The 19,881-nt window shown below is 46.2% G+C and overlaps 1 protein-coding gene across 12 annotated transcripts in view; it reads left to right on the top strand.

Annotated features, from left to right (window-relative positions):
• Positions 1 to 19,881, top strand: part of Dhx30 (DExH-box helicase 30) — a 29,358-nt gene that overhangs the window by 1,965 nt on the left and 7,512 nt on the right. For 4 of the 12 annotated variants that reach the window (XM_006985861.4, XM_016004438.3, XM_076577138.1 and 1 more), the window contains exons 2-8: positions 680 to 774; positions 2,845 to 2,964; positions 4,682 to 4,777; positions 14,267 to 14,397; positions 15,448 to 15,558; positions 18,869 to 19,170; positions 19,606 to 19,726. In XM_006985861.4, the coding sequence (XP_006985923.1) occupies positions 2,937 to 2,964; positions 4,682 to 4,777; positions 14,267 to 14,397; positions 15,448 to 15,558; positions 18,869 to 19,170; positions 19,606 to 19,726 (789 nt within the window). In that variant the 5' untranslated portion in view covers positions 680 to 774; positions 2,845 to 2,936. Of the gene's footprint in view, positions 1 to 679; positions 775 to 2,844; positions 2,965 to 4,681; positions 4,778 to 5,837; positions 5,867 to 11,954; positions 12,190 to 14,266; positions 14,398 to 15,447; positions 15,559 to 18,868; positions 19,171 to 19,605; positions 19,727 to 19,881 lie in introns of those variants that run through there. The other 8 variants (XM_006985862.4, XM_076577139.1, XM_016004441.3 and 5 more) reach the window with 4 other exon arrangements.

Genomic DNA, 19,881 nt, shown 5'->3' with positions numbered 1-19,881 from the left:
ATATGTAAGAAAAGTAGTGTAATATAGACATGTAAAATCATGGGGCCAGAATTCGTAAATGCAGATTTCCATTCTGTCTTGATGCTATGGGATCCTGGGTAAGATCTATAACTGTGTTTCAGTTTCCTTCTCCGGGAGAGAACATTCTTCACAGGGTAGTTGCAGGGATTATATGAAGTAAAGTCTATGGACATTCTTTGTAAACCGTGAAAACTTACTTGAGGTTATCATCATTGTAATTTTCCCATTCTGGAAGTGTCATTTTAGATAGATTAATATTATAGCCATTGTGGGATTAGAAAAGTAAAAGGGGGCTGCTCTGGGCTTGGAGAAATTTTTCTTAGCATTTTCTTTTCCTTTTAAGACAGGGTTTCTCTGTGTAGTTTTGGTGCCTGTCTTGGATCTCGCTTTGTAGAATAGGCTGGCCTCGAACTCAGAGATCCACCTGGCTCTGCCTCCTGAGTGCTGGGATTAAAGGCCTGCGCCACTGCCACCACCACCCGGCAGCATTTTCTTATAGGTGCTGTATGGGACAATTCACATTTGGTGGGTCTAGAACAGGTCAGCGGACCATTGTGTCAAAAACTTGTTAAAGTTAGTAAATTGATTTCTATGATGGGTACAGTTTTGCCTCCCATTGGGGACTGCCACTCCAGTGACCTGACATTGTAATTTCCAGGAGGAGGCCCAGCCTCGTGATGAGGAATAGCAAGGAAAGAATTCAGCTCCAGTTCGAAAGCCTACAAAATCTGAGCCCCTCACTGCTTTTATAAGGTAAGGTGACTTAGCCCTGCTTGTAGAGTGGTGTGCATTTTGCTTAGCCACACTGTAAAGTGTGTGGCTAACTCCATTTATGGTCCTCTTAGGAGTATTGTTCATAATTTGTCATTATGGAGTCTATGTGCTGGCTCAGAGCCATCACAGTCTACTAAAAGTTCTGTTTCCTCACATAAGAAATTTTCACATAGAAGAATTTTATGTATCTATAAATTATATTAGACTGAATCAAATGTTTTAAAAAATATCACCACATCACAAGGGAAGGACATTTATTTTAGATCTCTTTGAGATATTCTAGAATATTATAAAATGAAATGTTTTAATATCTTGAATCTCATAATTTTTGAGATGAAGACAATAGACCGTAAGATATGAAACTCAGTTGGCAAAGAGAGACTCCAGAGACTTTTTAAAAGCAAAATTCATCTGGGCATGGTGAGTTATGCCTGTAATTCCAGCACTCTGGAGGCTAAGGTAGGAGGATTCCTTTGAGTTCAAACACAGTCTGAGCTAGAGAGTGAGTTCTAGGTTAGTCTGGGCTATAAGGTGAAACTTGTGGAAAAAATCTCCAAAACCTGAAATTAAAACAAAAGTCTGTTTACATGCAGATTAACTTAAGATTTCTTAGCAAGAACATATTGTTTCTGAGCTGCAGTTATACTTTATTGGTAGATCAATTGATTAGCATTAAAAGGGCTTGAGTACAATTCCCAATTCCCAAAAAGAAAAAAAAAAAATAAAACTTTCAGGCTTTCTTTTAAGTTACTCTTATTTTATACTCTTAATTTGCATATTTGTAGGATGTAACTTCTTTGAGTAAATGGATTGTTGTTGATACTGTATTGAAGTTTTCTCTCTTAAATGCACCATATCTTACTGGCAGAAATTTCCAGCATCCTTGGGGGAGCGGAGGTCATGATAAGGATTTGAAAGATTAGGACTTTTACTTTCCACATCCCCACAAGTTGAGAATGAAAGGGAATAGCAGTCAGGGACAGGTGTGTAGGCCCTTCTAGTCTCCTAGCAAGGTTGGGTGTTAACCTAATGTGGAAAACATTATATAGATCCTTTAAAACTAAGTCTAGTAATGGTTACTGGACCTAGTCCTAATCCAGGAGTGCTATTATTAAAAAGATCTCTGCCAGGCATTGGTGGCACAGGCCTTTGATTCCAGCATTGGGGAGGAAGAGGCGGTGGATCTCTGTGAGTTTGAGGCCAGCCTGGTCCTCCTGTGAGTTCTAGGACATGAACTCGTGAATATGAGTTCTAGGACAGCTAGGGCTGTTACACAGAGAAACCTTGTCTTGAAACAAAACAAAACAAATAAATAAACAAATAAACAAAACAAAAAGAATAAATAAAAAGATCTCTAAGTACGAGTTTGAATATTTAACAAAACAGTTATTACTAAATTATAAGTGTTACTTTTTCCAGTAATCACTTGATATCCAGTCTTCCGTTAAATGTATTAATAAAAACCAGCCAGGTGGCAGACACTTGTTATTCCTTCACTTAGGAGGGGGATGCAGGAGGATCAGAGTTCAGAAAATGAAGGAAATAAATAAATTAAAGGAAAAACATACTAATAGGAGTGTACCCAAACACCAGGTGTGAGGTGCATGCCTGTAATCTTAGTGCTTAGGGAGCTGAAATAGGAGGATAGTTTCAGGCTAGCCTGGGCTCTATAGTAAAACCCTGTCTTGGGGGAAAGGAAAAGCATCAATCAAGACTTCTGGCTAGTACCTGTGGTCTAATGTATTTATAATTTATTATTAATGATACCACTAACAATTACTTCTTGGGAATTTATCATTCGTTTCATAGGGACTCGCCCCTAAAAAAACTTTTTTTCTTTTTGTTTTGGTTTTTTGAGACAGGGTTTCTTTGTGTGGCCTTGGCTATCTAGGAACTCGGTTGATCGACCTGCCTCTGCTTCCATAGTGCTGAGATTAAAGGTGTGCGCCACCACCGCCTTGGCATTCTTAAATGGGGAGCAGCAGCGGGCTCACTAGCTCATGGCTTCGTTTCCCTGTCCGATTCTGGGTAATGTCTGTGTTCTTGCAGTCTTTGCAGATTCTTGAACCAGGAATAGTAATCAACATTCATGGCCTTTTGACCCTCCTTCTCAGGATTCCAGCTTTCTCTCCTGGCCAGAAATGTTCAGCCTGGACTCATTCAGAAAAGGTAAACTGGAACTATACCATGACTCCATGCCTCTCCTCCCTTTGATTGTCACTTTGAAGGCCGTGAGCCCGACCCTTCGGTGTGCAGGCCTCTGACCCTCGTCCTTCTTACCTTAGCTCAGAACTGGTGCTGCCTCTTGCCCTGGTTTGTGTGTGGTTGCTCCCTTACTCCCAGAGTGCTCCTTCCTGCCAGCCACTGCTTATCAAAATCCTGCTTTTACGTTTTTCTTTTTCTTTCTTTTTTTTTTTTTTTTTTGGTTTTTTTCGAGACAGGGTTTCTCTGCGTAGCTTTGCGCCTTTCCTGGAGCTCACTTGGTAGTCCAGGCTGGCCTCGAACTCACAGAGATCCGCCTGCCTCTGCCTCCCAAGTGCTGGGATTAAAGGCGTGCGCCACCACGCCCGGCTTTCTTTTTCTTTCTTTCTTTTATTTCTTCTTTCTTTTTTTTTTTTTTTTTTTTTTTGCAGGGTTTCTCTGTGTAGCCCTGGTTGAACTGGAACTCACTCTGTAGACCAGGCTGGCCTCGAACTCACAGAGATCCGCCTGCCTCTTCCTCCCTGGAATTAAAGATGTGTGCCACTACTGTTAGGTGTTCGTCTGTTTTTAATGTAGCCTCCTTGAATGGGAATGAGAACTCTTTTACAATAGGAATGGAGAAGCTGAGCTAATCATTTCCAACCTTACCCTCAGGATGGATAGAGGTGCCTATAGGCATTTCGGGTTTGTGTTTACCATGAAAACCACACACCTGTAGTATCTCAAAGCTTATGAGAGAAGCAGAACATGATCGAAATACAGTGTATGCATATATGAAGTCCTCAAAGAACTGATACAAATATTGTTTTTAAAAAGAAGACATGGCAAACAGACTCTGGGCAAGTGCAAGTGCTGTAGTGTGACCAGAGGATGACAAATCACTGGTGCAAGGGTAGATGCTTTGGGCCACCAAGGCAGTCAGCTAGTGTGATGCTAAGAATGTGCCAGGAACATTCTGATGAGAACAGGTTGCTGAGGCAGTGTAAGGGGGAAGTGGAGCTCTGAGCTGCTGGGCTGCATAATTTTATTTCATGTATCTCAAAATTTTGGAGCTTCTTATAAAAGTAATTTGTGGCCGGGTGTGGTGGTGCACACCTTTATTCCCAACGCTCAGGAGGCAGAGCCAGGCGGATCTCTGTGAGTTTGAGGCCAGCCTGGTCTATAGAGTGAGTTCCAGGACAGCCAAAACTACGAAAAGAAACCCTGTCTGAACTCTCCTACCCTCCCCACCCTCAAAAAAGACTGGTGTAGATGACTAAAGCAAAGCATGTAGGATGTATATTAAGACTCAGAGAGGCCAGATGTGATGACATATACCAGTGGTTTCAGCACTTGGACCCAAGAGTTCAAAGTCATCTTTAGGTCAGTGAGTTCAGGGGCAGTCTGGGCTATTAGATATGCTGTCTCAGAAAAACAGCAAAGCAATGCTAAACTTCATAAAGGGTAGATGAGGAAATAATTGGAGGCCTTCTGGAGAGTCAAGAGATTTCTACAAGAATATCTCTGGTGTCTGTAGGAGCCAGTTACTGTTTTGTGTGGTATTGCCACCCTGTTCCTTAGAACCTGTGATTGGTTCTCCAGTATTACCCCGAGCTCCACTTGGATTCCCAGGGTGAATAAGCTCAATTGTATACACCGTGAGGGGTGAGAACATGTCACCCTAATGTGTTTTCTATTTTCCCAGATCGGACCCAGCACAGACAGCGTCAATGCAAACTTCCCCCACCCCGCCTTCCACCCATGTGTGTCAACCCTGCCCCTGGAGGGACCATCTCTCGAGGTAAGGGAGGAGGAGCCTTGCCTCCAGCAACGGCTTGGTCCAAGATCAGTGGGTAGGTGGGTGGTAGTGGAAACCTTGTACCACGGACATGTGTTTCTCGAAAGTGAGCCTGGAAGGTGGGCTTAGCAGAGCTGATGGACCCGAGTGAGAGCCTACTTAGAATAGGTTTTTATGACCCCGGGCTATGTGATTTTACCCTACAGTCTCCTTGGGCCTCCATGTGTGGCCTAAAAGAAATGTTAGGATAAGTTGAGTTGCTAAGCACCAACATAGAGAATCTTGTAGGCTAGAAGGAATTCCTGGAATCTTCTTCTGTTTCAGAGAGAGCAAATGCTTGAAGCAGAGTCAGAACAGAGCCCTGACCTGACCTGGTCCCCTCTATCCTAGATGCTTGGATACTGTCTATCCAGTACCTGAAAGCACTTTACTGACATCAGAGTCTGCCTGACAGTCCTTGGGCAAGATGGCCTGTCTTTTTGATAGGGAAGAATGTCTAAATACCCAGATGAATGACGGCTCACCTCAGGTGGACATAAACCTAGAGAGAGGGCTAGTGGTCAGAGCACACAAATCTTTACCTTCCTCCGACTGAAGTCTTTTCTACGTTTGCCAAGACCGGCATTCCTGGGACCGGCATTCCTGGGACCGGTGTTCCTGGCAGCCTTTTTGTCTTGACAGGGGCTGCCCTGCTTTTTTACTGCCTGTGCCTGTCCCTCTGTCTAGTGGCAAGAACAGCACTTTAGGTCATGGAGTCTTTGCTCCATATAAAGTGGGTCTGTCTGGTTTCTGTGAAGTCCTTTGAAGGTCAAGAGCTTAGGAATGGTGTGGGGACCATTTCTGTGGCCTGTGATGCTGCCAAGTTTCCAGGCACTTTTCAGTGCACTGCCCTCCACTCTGCCATGGCCCTGACTTTTGATAGCAGTGTAGTAGAAATACACACTTCCAGCCCTGTGACTACCTGACTTAGGCTTTAAAGAAATGCCACCCCTACTATTGCTAAAACAAGAGTTGATTGCCCTTTTTTTTTTTCTTTTCTTAAAATGCCCTGTAACTCGAAAAGGCTGAACGCTAACATTTCCACCATGGCAGGTGAGTGGCTCTGAGAGATGTGCTGGGCTAAGCTCCAAGATTGTTAGTTTGGGTTAACTAGGGGTCAGATAGGCAGTGCTTCCTTGAGTGCCAAAGAGTATACTGTGCTGTTGGGATGGATAACTGCCCTGTGGGGTGACCCGTAGGTGCTGCACACTCCTCTAGCTGTGCCTCCAGAAGGCATCCATGGCGTGTCCAGAAGACATCCTGATGTGCACATAAATCTTAGGCCTTCTTTCTCCCTACAGCTTTCTGTTTCCTTTTTTTTTTTTTTTTCTTGTGGTGGTGGGCATTGAACATGGCCTCACAAATGTAATGCTAGGACTACCATTGAGTTACATTCCCTCCTCCATCTCTTCCTCTTCCTCCTTCTTTATGTTTTTTTTTTTTTTTTTTTTTTTTTTTTTCAAGACAGGGTTTCTCTGTGTTGTTTTGGTGCCTGTCCTGGATCTCGCTCTGTAGACCTGGCTGGCTTCGAACTCACAGAGATCCCCCTGCCTCAGTCTCCCAAGTGCTGGGATCAAAGGTGTGCGCCACCACCACCTGGCTCTCTTCATGCTTTTTGTATTTTGGGGACAGAATCTCACTGTATTGTGCAGGCTGACTTGGACTTCAAGGCTCAGCCAGGTCTCCTGCTTTGGCCTCCCAGCAGCTGGACTGACGGTGCTGCACCTGGCACGGCTCGCTATCGGCCCCACTGCTGTCTCTGTCCTTAAGAAGGAGCTGTCGAAGCCGGTGGTGGGGCACGCCTTTAATCCCAGCACTCAGGAGGCAGAGGCAGCCAGAACTCTGTGAGTTTGAGGCCAGCCTGGTCTACAGAGTAAGTTCCACAACAGCCAGAGCTACAGAGAAACCCTGTCTCAAACAAACAAACAAACAAACAAACAAACAAACAAACGAGTTGTGAAAGCCAGATGTGGACATGAACATCAGTAATTCCAACTTATGAAAACAGGAGGGTCTGGGTTGGGGATTTAGCTCAGTGGTAGAGCGCTTGCCTAGCAAGCACAAGGCCCTGGGTTCGGTCCTCAGCTCCAAGTTGTGGGGAGGGGGAAAAAACAGGAGGGTCAAGAGTTCAAGGCCAGGCTTGGCCCCAATAGTACATGAGACTTTGTTTCCCTACACCCCTGGAAAAAGAAGGTATGTGGTAAAAAATAGTATCTCTAGTGTTCAAATAAATAGCACCTAGACTGGGTGGTACACACCTTTAGTCCCAGCACTTGGGAGGCAGAGGCAGGCAGATCTCTGAGTTCAAGGCCAGCCTGGTCTACAGAGTAAATTCCAGGGTGGCCAGGGCTACATAGAGAAACCCTTTCTTGAAAAACCAAAAAATAAAATATAAATAAAAATAAATAACTAGCTCTCAGAAGACAATGGCCATTTGTATTGAGCAGAGCCCATCAGAGTCAGATTTAGAATTGAAAGGGAAAAAACCGATCATCTCCTTTTTAAACCTTTCCTTTCCCACTGCCAGTCTCTTACCAAAGCATCCTTCCCAGGGAAGGGTGGATAAACTGAGAAGTTTCCCTCTGAGGGTCCTCTGTGTGTCTGTTCCTTCCTGCCCAGAACTGAGGCATGGGGCACTAGAAATTCTGCAGGATCCTCTGTCCAGACCCACGGCCACAGTTTGCTCTTTTCTGTGTAGTCTTAAGGCAGCTATGTTTTTCCCGAGACAACAGCTTACATTGAGGGATATGTAGCATTCACATGTGTAAGGGTGTTTGCCTGGCTCCTCTAGCTCTCTTATCTTCTCATCTCCAGTCATGTCTTCTTGCTGGCTGAGAGCCTCAGTTGTTTTAGGTGTTGATAGCCCCTCCCCTGTTTCCATCTAAGGTGCTGTGGTGTGCACCAGAGCCTGGGTTGTTGTGGGTTTCCTCCTAGCACCTTCTGGTTCCTATGCCAGGCATTTGGATGATACCAGAAGTACTCCTAGCACTTGGGAGCCTGAGTCAAAAAAGGATGGTTACAAGTTTGAGGTAGCCTGGGCTACATAATTAGTTCCAGTTCGGTCTGGGCTATAGAGTAAGACCCTGTATCAAAACGTAAGTAAAGGTTAAGCTCCTAAACATTCACCTTCGGATTCAGATCCTCTGCACCTTGATTCCATTTAGTGGAGATGTCCTGCCTGATCCAGAAGTGGACAGAAATCTCTCTGAGAGCTGGCGAGATGGCTCAGCAGCTAACAGTTATTGCCCTGCTATCCCGATGACCTGAGTTCAAACCCTGGAGCCCACGGTGGAAGGAGAGAATCACGAACATGCATACACACTAAAAATTAATAAAATAAAAATGAATTAAAAAGAAACATCTCTGAGTTAGTAAACCTTTTTATATCTTTTTTTTTTTTTTTTTTTCTTTTGAGGCAGGGTCTCACTTTGTAGCTTTGCTTGGCCTGAACTCTGTATGTAGACCAGAATGTTCTGGAACTCACAGAGATTTGCCTGCTTCTGCCCCCGAGTGCTGGGATTAAATTCTTGAGCCGCCATGGCCAGCTATATTTCAGGTTTTGCTGTCATGTTTTTCTGTGCAGTTAACTCTGTCGTGATAGCAGGAAAGCAGTTAGTGATATTCCATAAGCAGATGAACAGAGCTCTGTTCCACTAACTTCCTTACAGGCTGGAACTGCTCTTGTGTTGGCAGGAGTATTTGCCTAGCTTGAGATCAACGTCCAGCCCTGAATAAATCAGGTGTGATGACACATGCCTGTACTCCCTGTGCCCAATAGGATCAGTAGTTCAAGGTCATCTTTGGCAAGTTCAAGGCAAGGCTGGAGTAAAAGAGATCCTGTTTCAAACACCAACAACTAAGAACTTAGATTAACAGCAGTGGACTGGGTTTGTTCTGCGGCTGATGGTTTGCCAATCCCTGCTCTGAACTCTTGGGAGAAGATCATAGAAATAGAAGGCTTCTAAAAGCTGGTCTACAGAGCTCCCTTGATTTTACAGGAGTCCCTGCGATTATGGAGTGAAATACTTGCTCAGGATGACTCCAGCTCTTAGAGCACGATGTAATTTATTTTTATTATTTGTCCACATTCTTGTTATGTGGGCAGAACAAACCTAGTTTTGTTTTTTAGTCTAGTGAGCTTTTCTGTTTTGGTGGGGTTTTTGTTTGTTTGTTTGTTCATTTGTTTTGTTTTTCAAGCCAAGGTTTCTCTGTGTAATTTTGGTGCCTGTCCTGGATCTCGCTCTGTAGACCAGGCTGATCTTGAACTCACAGAGATCCACATGCCTCTGCCTCCAAAGTGCTGGGACTAAAGTCATGTCCCCACCCCACCCCCAGCATGAGCTGTTGTTTTTAGATTTTATTTATTGTCTTTGTGTATAGTGGGTGTATATAATGTGTCTGGGTAGATACATGCCGTAGTGTGTGTGGAGGTCAGAGGACAACTTGGTTGAGTCAGTTCTCTCCTTCCACCTTTCTGTGGGTTGTGGGGAATTAAACCTATGGCTTCATGCAAGCTTGTCAGTCACTATACCTCTTAGTTATATCCCTAGCACTTTTTAGTTTTAGAAACAGGGTCTTATTCTGTATCTTTAAGGGCTGGCCTTGAACTCTCAATAATCATCTTGTTTTAGCCTAAGTGCTGGGATTATAGGCATGAGCTACAATGCTTACTTTGATTTTTTTTTTTTTCTTAATGACTTATTTTTATTTTGTGTGCATTGGTGTTTTGCCTGCAAGTATGTCTGTGTGAGGGTGTTGGATGCCTTAGGACTAGAGTTACAGACAGTTGTGAGCAGCCATGTGGGTGCTGGGAATTGAGCCCAGGGCTTCTGAAAGAGCAGCCAGTGCTCTTAACTGTTGAGCCATCTCTCCAGCCGCCCACCCCTTTTTAAAAAAAAAAAAACATAAAATTTCAAACACCATTTCAAAATGTGTTTTCTAAAATTGGAGAAAATGAGCAAGGTGTGGTGGTACATGCCTTTGGGAGGCAGAGGCAGGCAGATCTCTGTGAGTTTGAGGCCAGACTGGTCTACAGAGTGAGTTCCAGGACAGCCAGGGCTGTATAGCGAAACCCTGTCTCAAGGGAAAAGAGAGAGAGAGAGAGAATGGCACAGCAGATGCCTCTGTTCTTGTCCTTCAGCTTGGACTCTTGACTAATTATGGCAAGTTTTGCTCTGTGTATGTTCTTTCACTTTGCCTCTTTGGAAGGAAAGCCAAGAAACCATGCATTTCTACTGTGTGTTAGTGGCTGTGGGAGCAGAGTGCAGGAGTGAGCGGGTCATGTTGGGTACAGGTCAGTTTTCTAGGTGTGGGGTCTTTTCTCCAGACTGGTTTCCTTCAGCTGTGAGACCTGTTGTGCTCACCCTGGCTTGGTAAACTTCTCTGTTCTTTTGAAGAAATTTGGGCTGTTCACAGTCTGTGAGGACCATTTTTGAAGCTGGTTAGACTTCTAGCAAAGTAATCAGCCACACCGCCAAATGCACAGCTCTTGAGGAATCATATTTTGCCCTATATATGGATCTGGGTAGGGCTGTTTAATACAGGTGGTGTCTCCTGTGACAATTGGATCGGATTTTTACTTATTTATCCTTAAATGTGTTTTATTTTGTGTGTATGGGTGTTTGGCCTGCATGTGTCTCTGTATAGGATGTGCATTCCTGATACCAGCAGAAGCCAGCAGAGGGTGTCAGATCCCCTGAAACTGGAGTTACACAGTTGTGGATGCTGGGAATCAAACTCTGGTCCTCTGGAAGAACATTCAGGGCTCTTAACTGATGAGCCATTTCTATAGCCCTTATGTCAGATTTAAAATTTATTTATTTATTTTTGTTAAGACAGTGGCTCATGTATCCAATTTTGGCTTCAAACTTTGTTTTCCTGTTGCCAGGGATGACCTTGAACTTCCAATCCTCCTGACTCCACTTCCCAGTGCTGAGATTTACAGACATGCTCCTATACTATATGCTCTGCTGTGCTGATGGTCAAACATAGTGACCATAATTATGGAGCCTTGGCAAACACTACCAACTGACAAACTCCATCCCCAGATCTGTTTTTTGTTTGTTTTAATTTTCCGAGTTCCATTGTATATCCTAGGTTAGCCTGGAACTTCCTGTGGAGACCAGGCTATCCTCAAACATGCAGCAATCCTGCCTCTGCCTCCTGAGTGCTGGGATTATAGGCATGGGCCACCACTCTTGACTAGCAATATGTTTTTTAGTTCTTCTTTTTTCTTTTGTCAAGACAGGGTTTCTCTGTAGCCCTGAAAGTCCTATAACTTAATCTGTAGACCAGGCTGGCCTTGAACTCAGAGATCCAACTGCCTCTGCCTCCCGAGTGCTGGAATTAAAGTTATGGGCCACCACACCCAGCACTAATGTTTTAATAAGCTCTCCAGGGGATTATTCAAGTCATGGCTAGAACTGAAAAACAAATTTCTTCTTTGCAGCCTACCCAACCTAAACTGCCAACCCCTGACCAAGGCTTTCTTTCACAGTGCAGAGACTGAGGTCCTTGCTCATGAGGCCCTTGCTCATAGCCACTTCCTTCAGATTTAGTTTCATTCCTAGCCCACCAAGTCCTGCTCCTCAAAGCTTTAAGAGACAGAAGAGGAGTAAAATCCAGGCACAGTAGTTTGGAGGTGGAATTCCACTGTCTTTACACAAGCGAGGAAGCCTAACTGGACTCTTAACCGTGGAGCTAGCTCAGTTCTTGGCACTGTGTCCCAAACTAGGTGCTGTCTCCTTGGACTCCAGTCCAGGCCATTAAGTCAGTTTGTGATCAAGAGGTCTTTCATACTGGAGAGTCTTCACAGATTTACCCACAGGAGATGGGTGCCTGCCTAGCACTCACCTACGTGCAAGAAGTTGTTAGAAAGCAGCTTGTAAGGGATTCACCACGTGTAGGACCTGGAGGGACCTTGGCTCATTTCCTTGAATGAACGCTGAGAAAATACAAAGTACTATTTTCTAAAATCATCCCATCCCTTTCCTGCTTGAGATCCAGATGCCCAGTCTGTTTGCATTTCCTGGTGGGGAGACTGGCATGCTAGCTAGCTTCTCAGCACCGAGTCCCCCTGGCCAGCAGAGGGCGCACGGTACTCCTGCCGGCCGCTGAGCCCTCGGAGGTACTATCGCAGGCTGGGGCCGCGGGGATCGGCGGGATCGCGATGGCGTCTGCTAGGCGGCTCGTGGCGCTGGCTGCCAGCGTCTCTCCGCGCCTGCGGCCGCCGGATCCCCTCGCTGCCGGGCGACAAGGACCCTCGCGTGGCTTCTCATCAAGTTTTGTCCGCCCAGATGGCACTCAGGAGGCTTCTGAGGTCGAGCCAGAGGTGGCCCCTAGCGAGCTTGGGGAGGGCGACGGAAGCATGGTGAACGGTGAGGGCTGGTAGCAGAGATTGGGCTGCGACGTCCTTGACTAGAGAAGGCAGGCGAGGGGCGTGGGCTAGAGACCGGCCGGGCAGGCCAGAACTCTAGTCTTGAAAGTGATTTAAACCCCTTACATCTGTGAGTCCCTGCCCTGCTGTTAGAAAGTCTTGAGTGGCTTAGGTTCCCCTAGAATCCAGCATGCCTGCACGTGGATAGGTGTGGGGAAATAACATGAATAGCCTACTTCTGTCAGGCTGGGTGGCATTGAGGGTTAGCTCTGTCATCACAGTGGGACCTGGCCCCAAATACACCTGGAATTTCAGCATCTTAAATAGAGATGGAGTGTCTTCTTTTTTAGACTGTGGCTATATGGCTCCTGACAGGGCAGAGAGTGGAGCTGGTGAGAACATCTATGGCCATTAGGACAGGTGGAGTGAGCTAGCCAGTCTTTATCCATCTGGAAGAGCTGGGGGGTGTGTGGCATTTGTGCACATCTGTGGGTTACTTAAATTAGGGATACAAGATGGGATCAACTCTTCTTGAGTCTACCTAGGTACTTTTTTAACTGCTTGATTCTTACATGATTTATAGTAGAGCATTTAGGAGAGTGCTCCAGCTAGAACACTCCTTTGTGCTAGTTGACACAGGTGTGTGCCCCAGGTAAATATTGCAAACTAGATAACAAGGTCACCTCAGACATTTTGGAGGACCGTCTTCACAACACAGCGCTGGTGAGATGCTCAGCTGGGAAAGTGCTTGCTGTACAAGTCTGGTAGACCCAAATTCCAACCCCTGACCACAGTGGAGGGAGAGAACAGACTTGCAAGGGTTATTCTCTGACCTCCAGATGGTGGACACACACATACACACACAGAAACACATGATAGTATAATAATTTTTTTTGAGACAGGGTCTCACTATAAAGCCCTAACTGACTTAAAACTCAGAGTCTGCCTGCCACTGCCTCCCAAGTGCTGGGGTTAAAAGTTTACAACATCTGCCGGGTAATGAATGAAGTTTTGAAGAGACAAAAGAATTAAATACAGATACTCCCGAACACTGCTGGCATTCTCAGGTGCCAACTGAGGAGTAACGGATCCGCTGCCATTGCACAACCCTCCCCAATGAATACGATGAGACAGGCACACAGTACTGCAGGGAGCACCCACTCAGTTCCGCGGTAGAGGCTGAACGTAATGCTAGAGACTGAAGGAGGCCTTACATCTCCTGAAGATTTCTGGTGCTGCGTGTGACGGGCCCTTTAGTTTGTTTTCAGCCCTTCTGAGTTGCCCCTTTGTGGTTGACTAAGCCCTGTGGCTGGCAGGAGCTGCTGCCAGATGGGACATCTAAGCCATTTGTGTACTTTGTATTTACTACAGAGGTGAGTACAGAGAATGAGTGAAGGGAAGGATAGAGCCCTTCCGCTGTCTGATGCATCCTTTTCCCCTTGATGCCAGGGGGATAGGAAAGGATTGGCTCATGCCTGTGTCTTGGCAGTGAGACTCTGGGCTTTATAGAGGACTTGTGCAGAGTGCTGAGGCATAGTTGAGAATGGAGGCATAATCTTTAAAATCTGGATCTCATCACTGGCCTCCATGGCTTGAAAGGATCGGTATCAGCTCAGGACCCCCAAGACCAAGATCAGTAACAATACTGGACCTTGGCAGTCAGCCTCAGGAGGAGAAAATGGCCAGATAAGGGAATAGACCTCAGTGGCGAGCTTTAGGAATGCAGTCTAATGGTTTAGCAAGGCAGAGGGAATGGGAGAGAAGGGCGAGGCCTGCCAGAGCCATGTTTGCTGTGCTGGAGCTGCCCAGAGTTCCTTCAGGGCCTATCCTAATTGTGTGAACCGCTTTAGGAGGTTGATCTCTCATGTGCATTTGTAGAAGATAAGTGTTTTGTTTTTGAGTACCCTCTTTCAGACATCAGACTCATCGAGTTTATTCACCATCTTGCCCTTTCCAAGGACTCCTATAGTGAATGCTTTGGGTCCTGAGCCGACAACGTTAGCCCTGAGTGGCTTTGGTGTACCTTATGGAGTTTGAAAAGAAACAGAATTGTAATTATTGTATTCTTATTTTCTTAGCTTCTAGGGACCTATTAAAAGAGTTTCCACAACCCAAAAACCTTCTCAACAGCGTGATTGGAAGAGCCCTTGGCATCTCACATGCAAAAGACAAGCTAGTCTATGTGCACACAAATGGACCGAAGAAAAAGGTAAGTCTGCTGATGGCTAAGTGAATCACTGGTTTGATTCAAAGGAGACTGGCTGCTCTTTTCTCTTTCTTGGGTTCTTTTGTCAAAGAGACCAGAGTGGGTATTCTGTTTTGTTTGCCTTTTTGTTTATTTGTTTGTTTTGAGACAGGGTTTCTTTGTGTAGCCTTGGCTGTCCTGGAACTCGCTTTGTAGACCAGGCTGACCTTGAACTCACAGAGATCCTCCTGCCTCTGCCTCCTGAGTGCTGAGATTAAAGGCGTGTACCACCTCCCAGCCCTATTAGTTGGCTTTTCATTATTTTGCTTTGAGATAGGGTCTTACGTGGCCTAGGCTGGCTTAGAACTTGACATGTAACAGGACCTGGCCTTGGATTGCTGGTCCTCCTGCTTTCAGGTCTCAGATACTGAAGGTATTCTACATACATGGGAAAAAAATCTTTTAGATGTAGGCCACTGTGCCCAGCCAGAATGTGTTTTCTAGATGTGAACAGTCAATAGAGAACCTCATAATACAATTAGATTTGAAGAACTACCAAAAATCCACGCTTCATTCAGGAAAAGCAAGCACAGCGGGTGGGATAAGGATCTTGGTTTTGGTCCCTGGTTTTGGTCCCTGGTCTAGCAAGGAATGCAGGGTAGAGGTGATGGTGAGGACCCCTGCTCCAAGAGCGCCATAGAGCCTAGATTCCACAGAAGCACTCAGGTAAACCATTCTGAATGAAGGTTTTTTTGTTTTGCTTTTTTTTTTTTTTTGGTTGGTTGTTTGCTTTGAAACAGGGTATCTCTGTGTAGGAACTGTCCAAGAACTCACTCTGTAGACCAGGCTGGCCTTGAACTCAAGAGAGACACCAGGGTCTACCTCCTGAGTCCTGGGGTTAGAGGACTGTGCCACCACACTGAGCTCTTTGCTTGTTTTTGCTACAGGGTCTTGTATATCCCAGCTGGTTCTGGAATTTACTTTGTAGCCTGGTCCTCTTGCCTCCACTGCTGCAGTGGTAAGCGCCCACACGGGCTGTCGTTCCCACTTCCTTATTCTCTTTTCACTTCCCAGAAAGTCACCCTGCACATAAAGTGGCCCAAGAGTGTGGAGGTAGAAGGCTATGGCAGCAAGAAGATAGATGCTGAGCGGCAGGCTGCAGCAGCGGCCTGCCAGCTGTTCAAGGTGAGTGCCTCCGCTGCAGGCTCAGGCCTGGGAGACCGCTGTTCCTCGCTCGCTCTTGAGGTAGTTTTGGGTCCAGGGACATCTTGGTAGATGGTGATGCGGTGTTCAGTCATTCAGCTTTCCTGAGCCCTTCCTACGTCTCAGTTTTTTTCGTCATGTGTGTATGTATGTGTTTGTGAGTACGTGTGCCTGTGTGTAGACCAGAGGTCCATTACCAGTGTCATTCCTCAGAAGCTGCCTACATTGTTTTTCTGTTTGGTCGTTAACTTGTTTGAGACAAGGTCTTACTGTGTAGCTTTGCTGGCCTAGAACTACCTATGTATAGACCAGGCTAACCTTGAACACAGACATACACTTGTCTCTGCTTGTTGAGTCCTGAGACTGAAGGTGTGCCTTACCACAACTGACTTGTCTACATTGTTGTTCTGAGACGGTATCTCTCTCTGTGACCTAGGGCTCACTGATTAGGCTGGGCTGGTTCGCTGGCTAGCATGTCCATGACCCAGCTGTTTCTGCCTCCCCAGCCCTGGGAGCAAAAGTGCTCACCACTACCACCTGGTGTTTTACATGAGAGTTGGGGATTGAATTCAAGTCTTCATGCTTGTGTGGCAAGCATTTTACTAAGTGAGCTATCTAACTCCCCAGCCTTGTCTTACGAAATTTAAAAAAAAAAAAAAAAAGATTTTTGAGATGTGGTCTCACTGTGTAGCTCTGGCTTGCCTGGAATTCACTATTGTAGACTAGGCTGGCTGCCTGACTGCCTAAGTGTTAGGATTAAAGGTGTGCACCACCACCACTGAATTTTAAAACTTTTTAAAAGATACTTATTTGTATGTGTTGCTTGCCTGCATGTGTATTTGTAGGCAGAATTGTAGTCAGGACTGAGATATACTCTGTTCCACCAGCCACTTCCCAAATAACCACTCAGAGACTTAATATTAATTATAAATGCTCAGCCAATAGCTCAGGCTTATTACTAACTAGCTCTTACAACTTAAACTAGCCCAGTTATGTTAATCTAAGTATTGCCACGTGGCATTCCCTCTCTTTCATCTTGCACCCCCTGTTTCCTGTCTGTGTCTGGCTGGTGACTCCTCTCTCTGCCCTTTTTCTTCCTGGTGTCCTTAGTCTGGTTCCCCTGCCTAACCTTATCCCGTCCATCTATTGGCCAGTCATCTTCTTTATTAAACCAATCACAGTGACATACATTTGCGCAGGGTAAAGGAATATTCCACATGTATGCCTGGTGCCCTTGAAGGTCAGAAAAGGGCAAAGGTGTAAAGATGTGTGACACCCTACCCATGGTATTCTTGTGAATTTTACAACTTTGTGATTTGTGATTAGGCAGTGTGATTTCTCCAACTTCACATTTCTTAAGATTATTTTGGGCCAGGCAGTGGTGGTGCACGCCTTTAATCCCAGCACTCAGGAGGCAGAGGCAGGCGGATCTTTGTGAGTTCGAGGCCAGCCTGGTCTACAGAGTGAGTTCCAGGATAGCCAGAGCTGTTAAACAGTGAAACCCTGTCTTGAAAAACCAAAAAAAAACCCCACAAAACCCAAAACAAAACTTTTTTCTTGATTGCTTTCTGTTTTTTGCGGTGCCGAGGACTGAACCCAGGGTACATGTTAGGTGAGGGGCTCTACCAGTGAGCTACAGCGTGAGTGAGCTCTTTGAGTTCTTTTTTTTTTTCCTCTGTGTGTGTGTGTGTGTGTGTGTGTGTGTAGGTGTGTGTGTGTAGGTGTGTGTAGGGGTGTGTAGGTGGGTGTGTGGGGGTGTAGGTGGGTGTGTGGGTGGGTGGGGGTGTGTAGGTGTGTGGGTGTAGGTGTTTTACCTGTGTGTATGGCTGTGCACCATGTATGTGCAGTGCCTCTGGAGGCCAGAAGAGGGTGTCATATCCATTGGAACTGGAGTTATAGATGTTTGTGACACTCCATGTAGGTGCTAGGAATTGAACTCGAGTCCTCTAGAAGAGTAGTCAGTGCCCTTAACTGCTGATCCATCTCTCCCACACTTTATTTTACATTTAAGTATATGTATGTGTGTGTGTGAATCAAGTGTGTACAGGTGAATACAGTACCTGTCAGGCCAGAAGAGAGCATCAGATCTTAAGCTGTTGTAAGGTGCCCAGCTGAATTAGAGTCCTCTGCAAGAACAGTCTGTTCTCTTACATGCTGAGCCATCTCCTCAGCCTATTCTTTATTTTTTTCATATAGTTCTAACAGGATTCTTGTGTTAGAAATGATGACTGTTTGATGTTGTAGGCCATTCATTTTCTGATTGCCCTGATTACTGAAGCTTTGTCAATTACTGTCTGGCTGTATTTTCTGCTCCCCTGGCTCCCTGTTTACTTGTTTGCTTGTTTGTTTTGGTGGTTTAAAGACAGGGTTTCAGCCGGGCGGTAGTCACCTTTAATCCCAGCACTTGGGAGGCAGAGCCAGGTGGATCTCTGTGAGTTCGAGGCCAGCTTGGTCTGGTCTACATAGCGAGTTCCAGGAAAGGTGCAAAGCTACACAGAGAAACCCTGTCTCGGGGGGAAAAAAAGTGTTTCTCTGTGTAGTCCTGGACATCCTGAAACTCACTCCGTAGACCAGGCTGTCCTCCACCTCACAAAGATCCGCCTGCTTCTGCCTCCTGAGTGCTGAGATTAAAGTTGTGTGTTACTAGGTCTGGCTTATCTAGCTTATTTTCATTTCTCATTTTTATTTGTTTGAGACAAAGTCTTGCCGCTCAGGCTGTCTACAACTTTCAGTGATCCTCCTGCGTAGGCCTGGGAGAACTAGGATTTCAGGCATTTACCACCAGATCCAGCAAATCTAGGCATTTTTAAGTCTTCTCTGTCTTTTCTCCTTCCCTTCAGTCAGTCTGTCCTTCTTTCCCTTTCTTTCTATTCCTTTTTTTTTTTTTTAAAGATTTATTTATTTATTATGTATACAGCATGTATGACTGCAGGCCACAAGAGGGCACCAGATCTCATTACAGATGGTTGTGAGCCACCATGTGGTTGCTGGGAATTGAACTCAGGACCTCTGGAATAGCAGTCAGTGCTCTTAACCTCTGAGCCATCTCTCCAGCCCTCTTTCTATTCTTGTTTCTTGAGCTGGTCTCACTGCACAGGTAAGACTGGCCTAGATCTCAAGACCCTTGTCAGCTCCCGCTGCCGGGATGACAGGAGAGCCCCACTGTGCCTGGATTGAAGTCTTCGTTGTAGTCCCATTTCTGGCCAGGGCTGAAGTGTGTCCAGCAGAGCACAGAACAGGTCGGCTGAGGTGTGCTGATGGTATGCGCCTCACAGTTTTTTTTGTCCAACAGGGTTGGGGTCTGCTGGGTCCACGGAATGAACTGTTTGATGCAGCCAAATACCGAGTGCTTGCTGATCGTTTTGGGTCTCCAGCTGACAACTGGTGGCGTCCAGAACCCACCATGCCTCCAACTTCTTGGCGGCAGCTGAATCCTGAGAACATTCGGCCAGGGGGTCCTGGAGGCCTATCACGATCCTTAGGCCGAGAGGAAGAGGAAGATGAGGAGGAAGAGCTAGAAGAAGGGACCATTGATGTGACAGAGTTTCTGTCCATGACCCAGCAAGACTCCCACAACCCACTCAGGGACTCAAGGTACTGCTCTGACAGAGGGAATCAGGGGACCCTGGCCACATCTCAGCCTGGGATTGGTCTTCTCGGAGCCCCCGCTTATGGGAGGGCTATGCCCAACACTTTAGTTTCATAGCCTGTTGCCTAGTGTGTCTCTCCTCTCGGGGGTTGGGTAGGATGGGACAGTGCACTGGTGACCACCTGCAGACAGCACATGGTCCTTCTTTCCAGCTCACACCCGGTCCCACTTTCTCAGCGGTCACTCTGCTCGCCTCTCTCTGGGGAAGCCAGGGCCTGTGGGCTGCTGCAGTGTGACTGAAGAGGCAATAGTTCCTGGCCCAATCCTTTCATGCCTCCTGCCTGTCTGTCATACCAGCACTGTGTCCCAGCCTTGAAGTCCCAGAGAAACTTGCCTAGGAAGACAGCAGACTTTTTCACCTCAACTGTTTGTCCTCATAGGGGGGGTTCCTTTGAAATGACAGATGATGACAGTGCTATTAGAGCTCTGACCCAGTTTCCACTTCCCAAGAACCTTCTGGCCAAAGTGATTCAGATCGCAACGTCCTCCTCCACAGCTAAGGTGAGTCGGCTCTCCAGAAGTGTGGGCTTGAGCAGCTCTCTTGTTTGCGCTTGCCTTCCCAAGGCTCGGCAGGAAGGAAGGAAGGAAGGAAGGAAGCTCAGGTGTGGGGCAGGGCTCAGGATGCCTGTCTCACCTCCCACCTAGGCCAGCAAGGA

Source organism: Peromyscus maniculatus, chromosome 7 (genome assembly GCF_049852395.1).
Source record: "Peromyscus maniculatus bairdii isolate BWxNUB_F1_BW_parent chromosome 7, HU_Pman_BW_mat_3.1, whole genome shotgun sequence".
NCBI lineage: Eukaryota > Metazoa > Chordata > Mammalia > Rodentia > Cricetidae > Peromyscus > Peromyscus maniculatus.
This window is presented reverse-complemented; position numbering and strand designations above follow the sequence as displayed.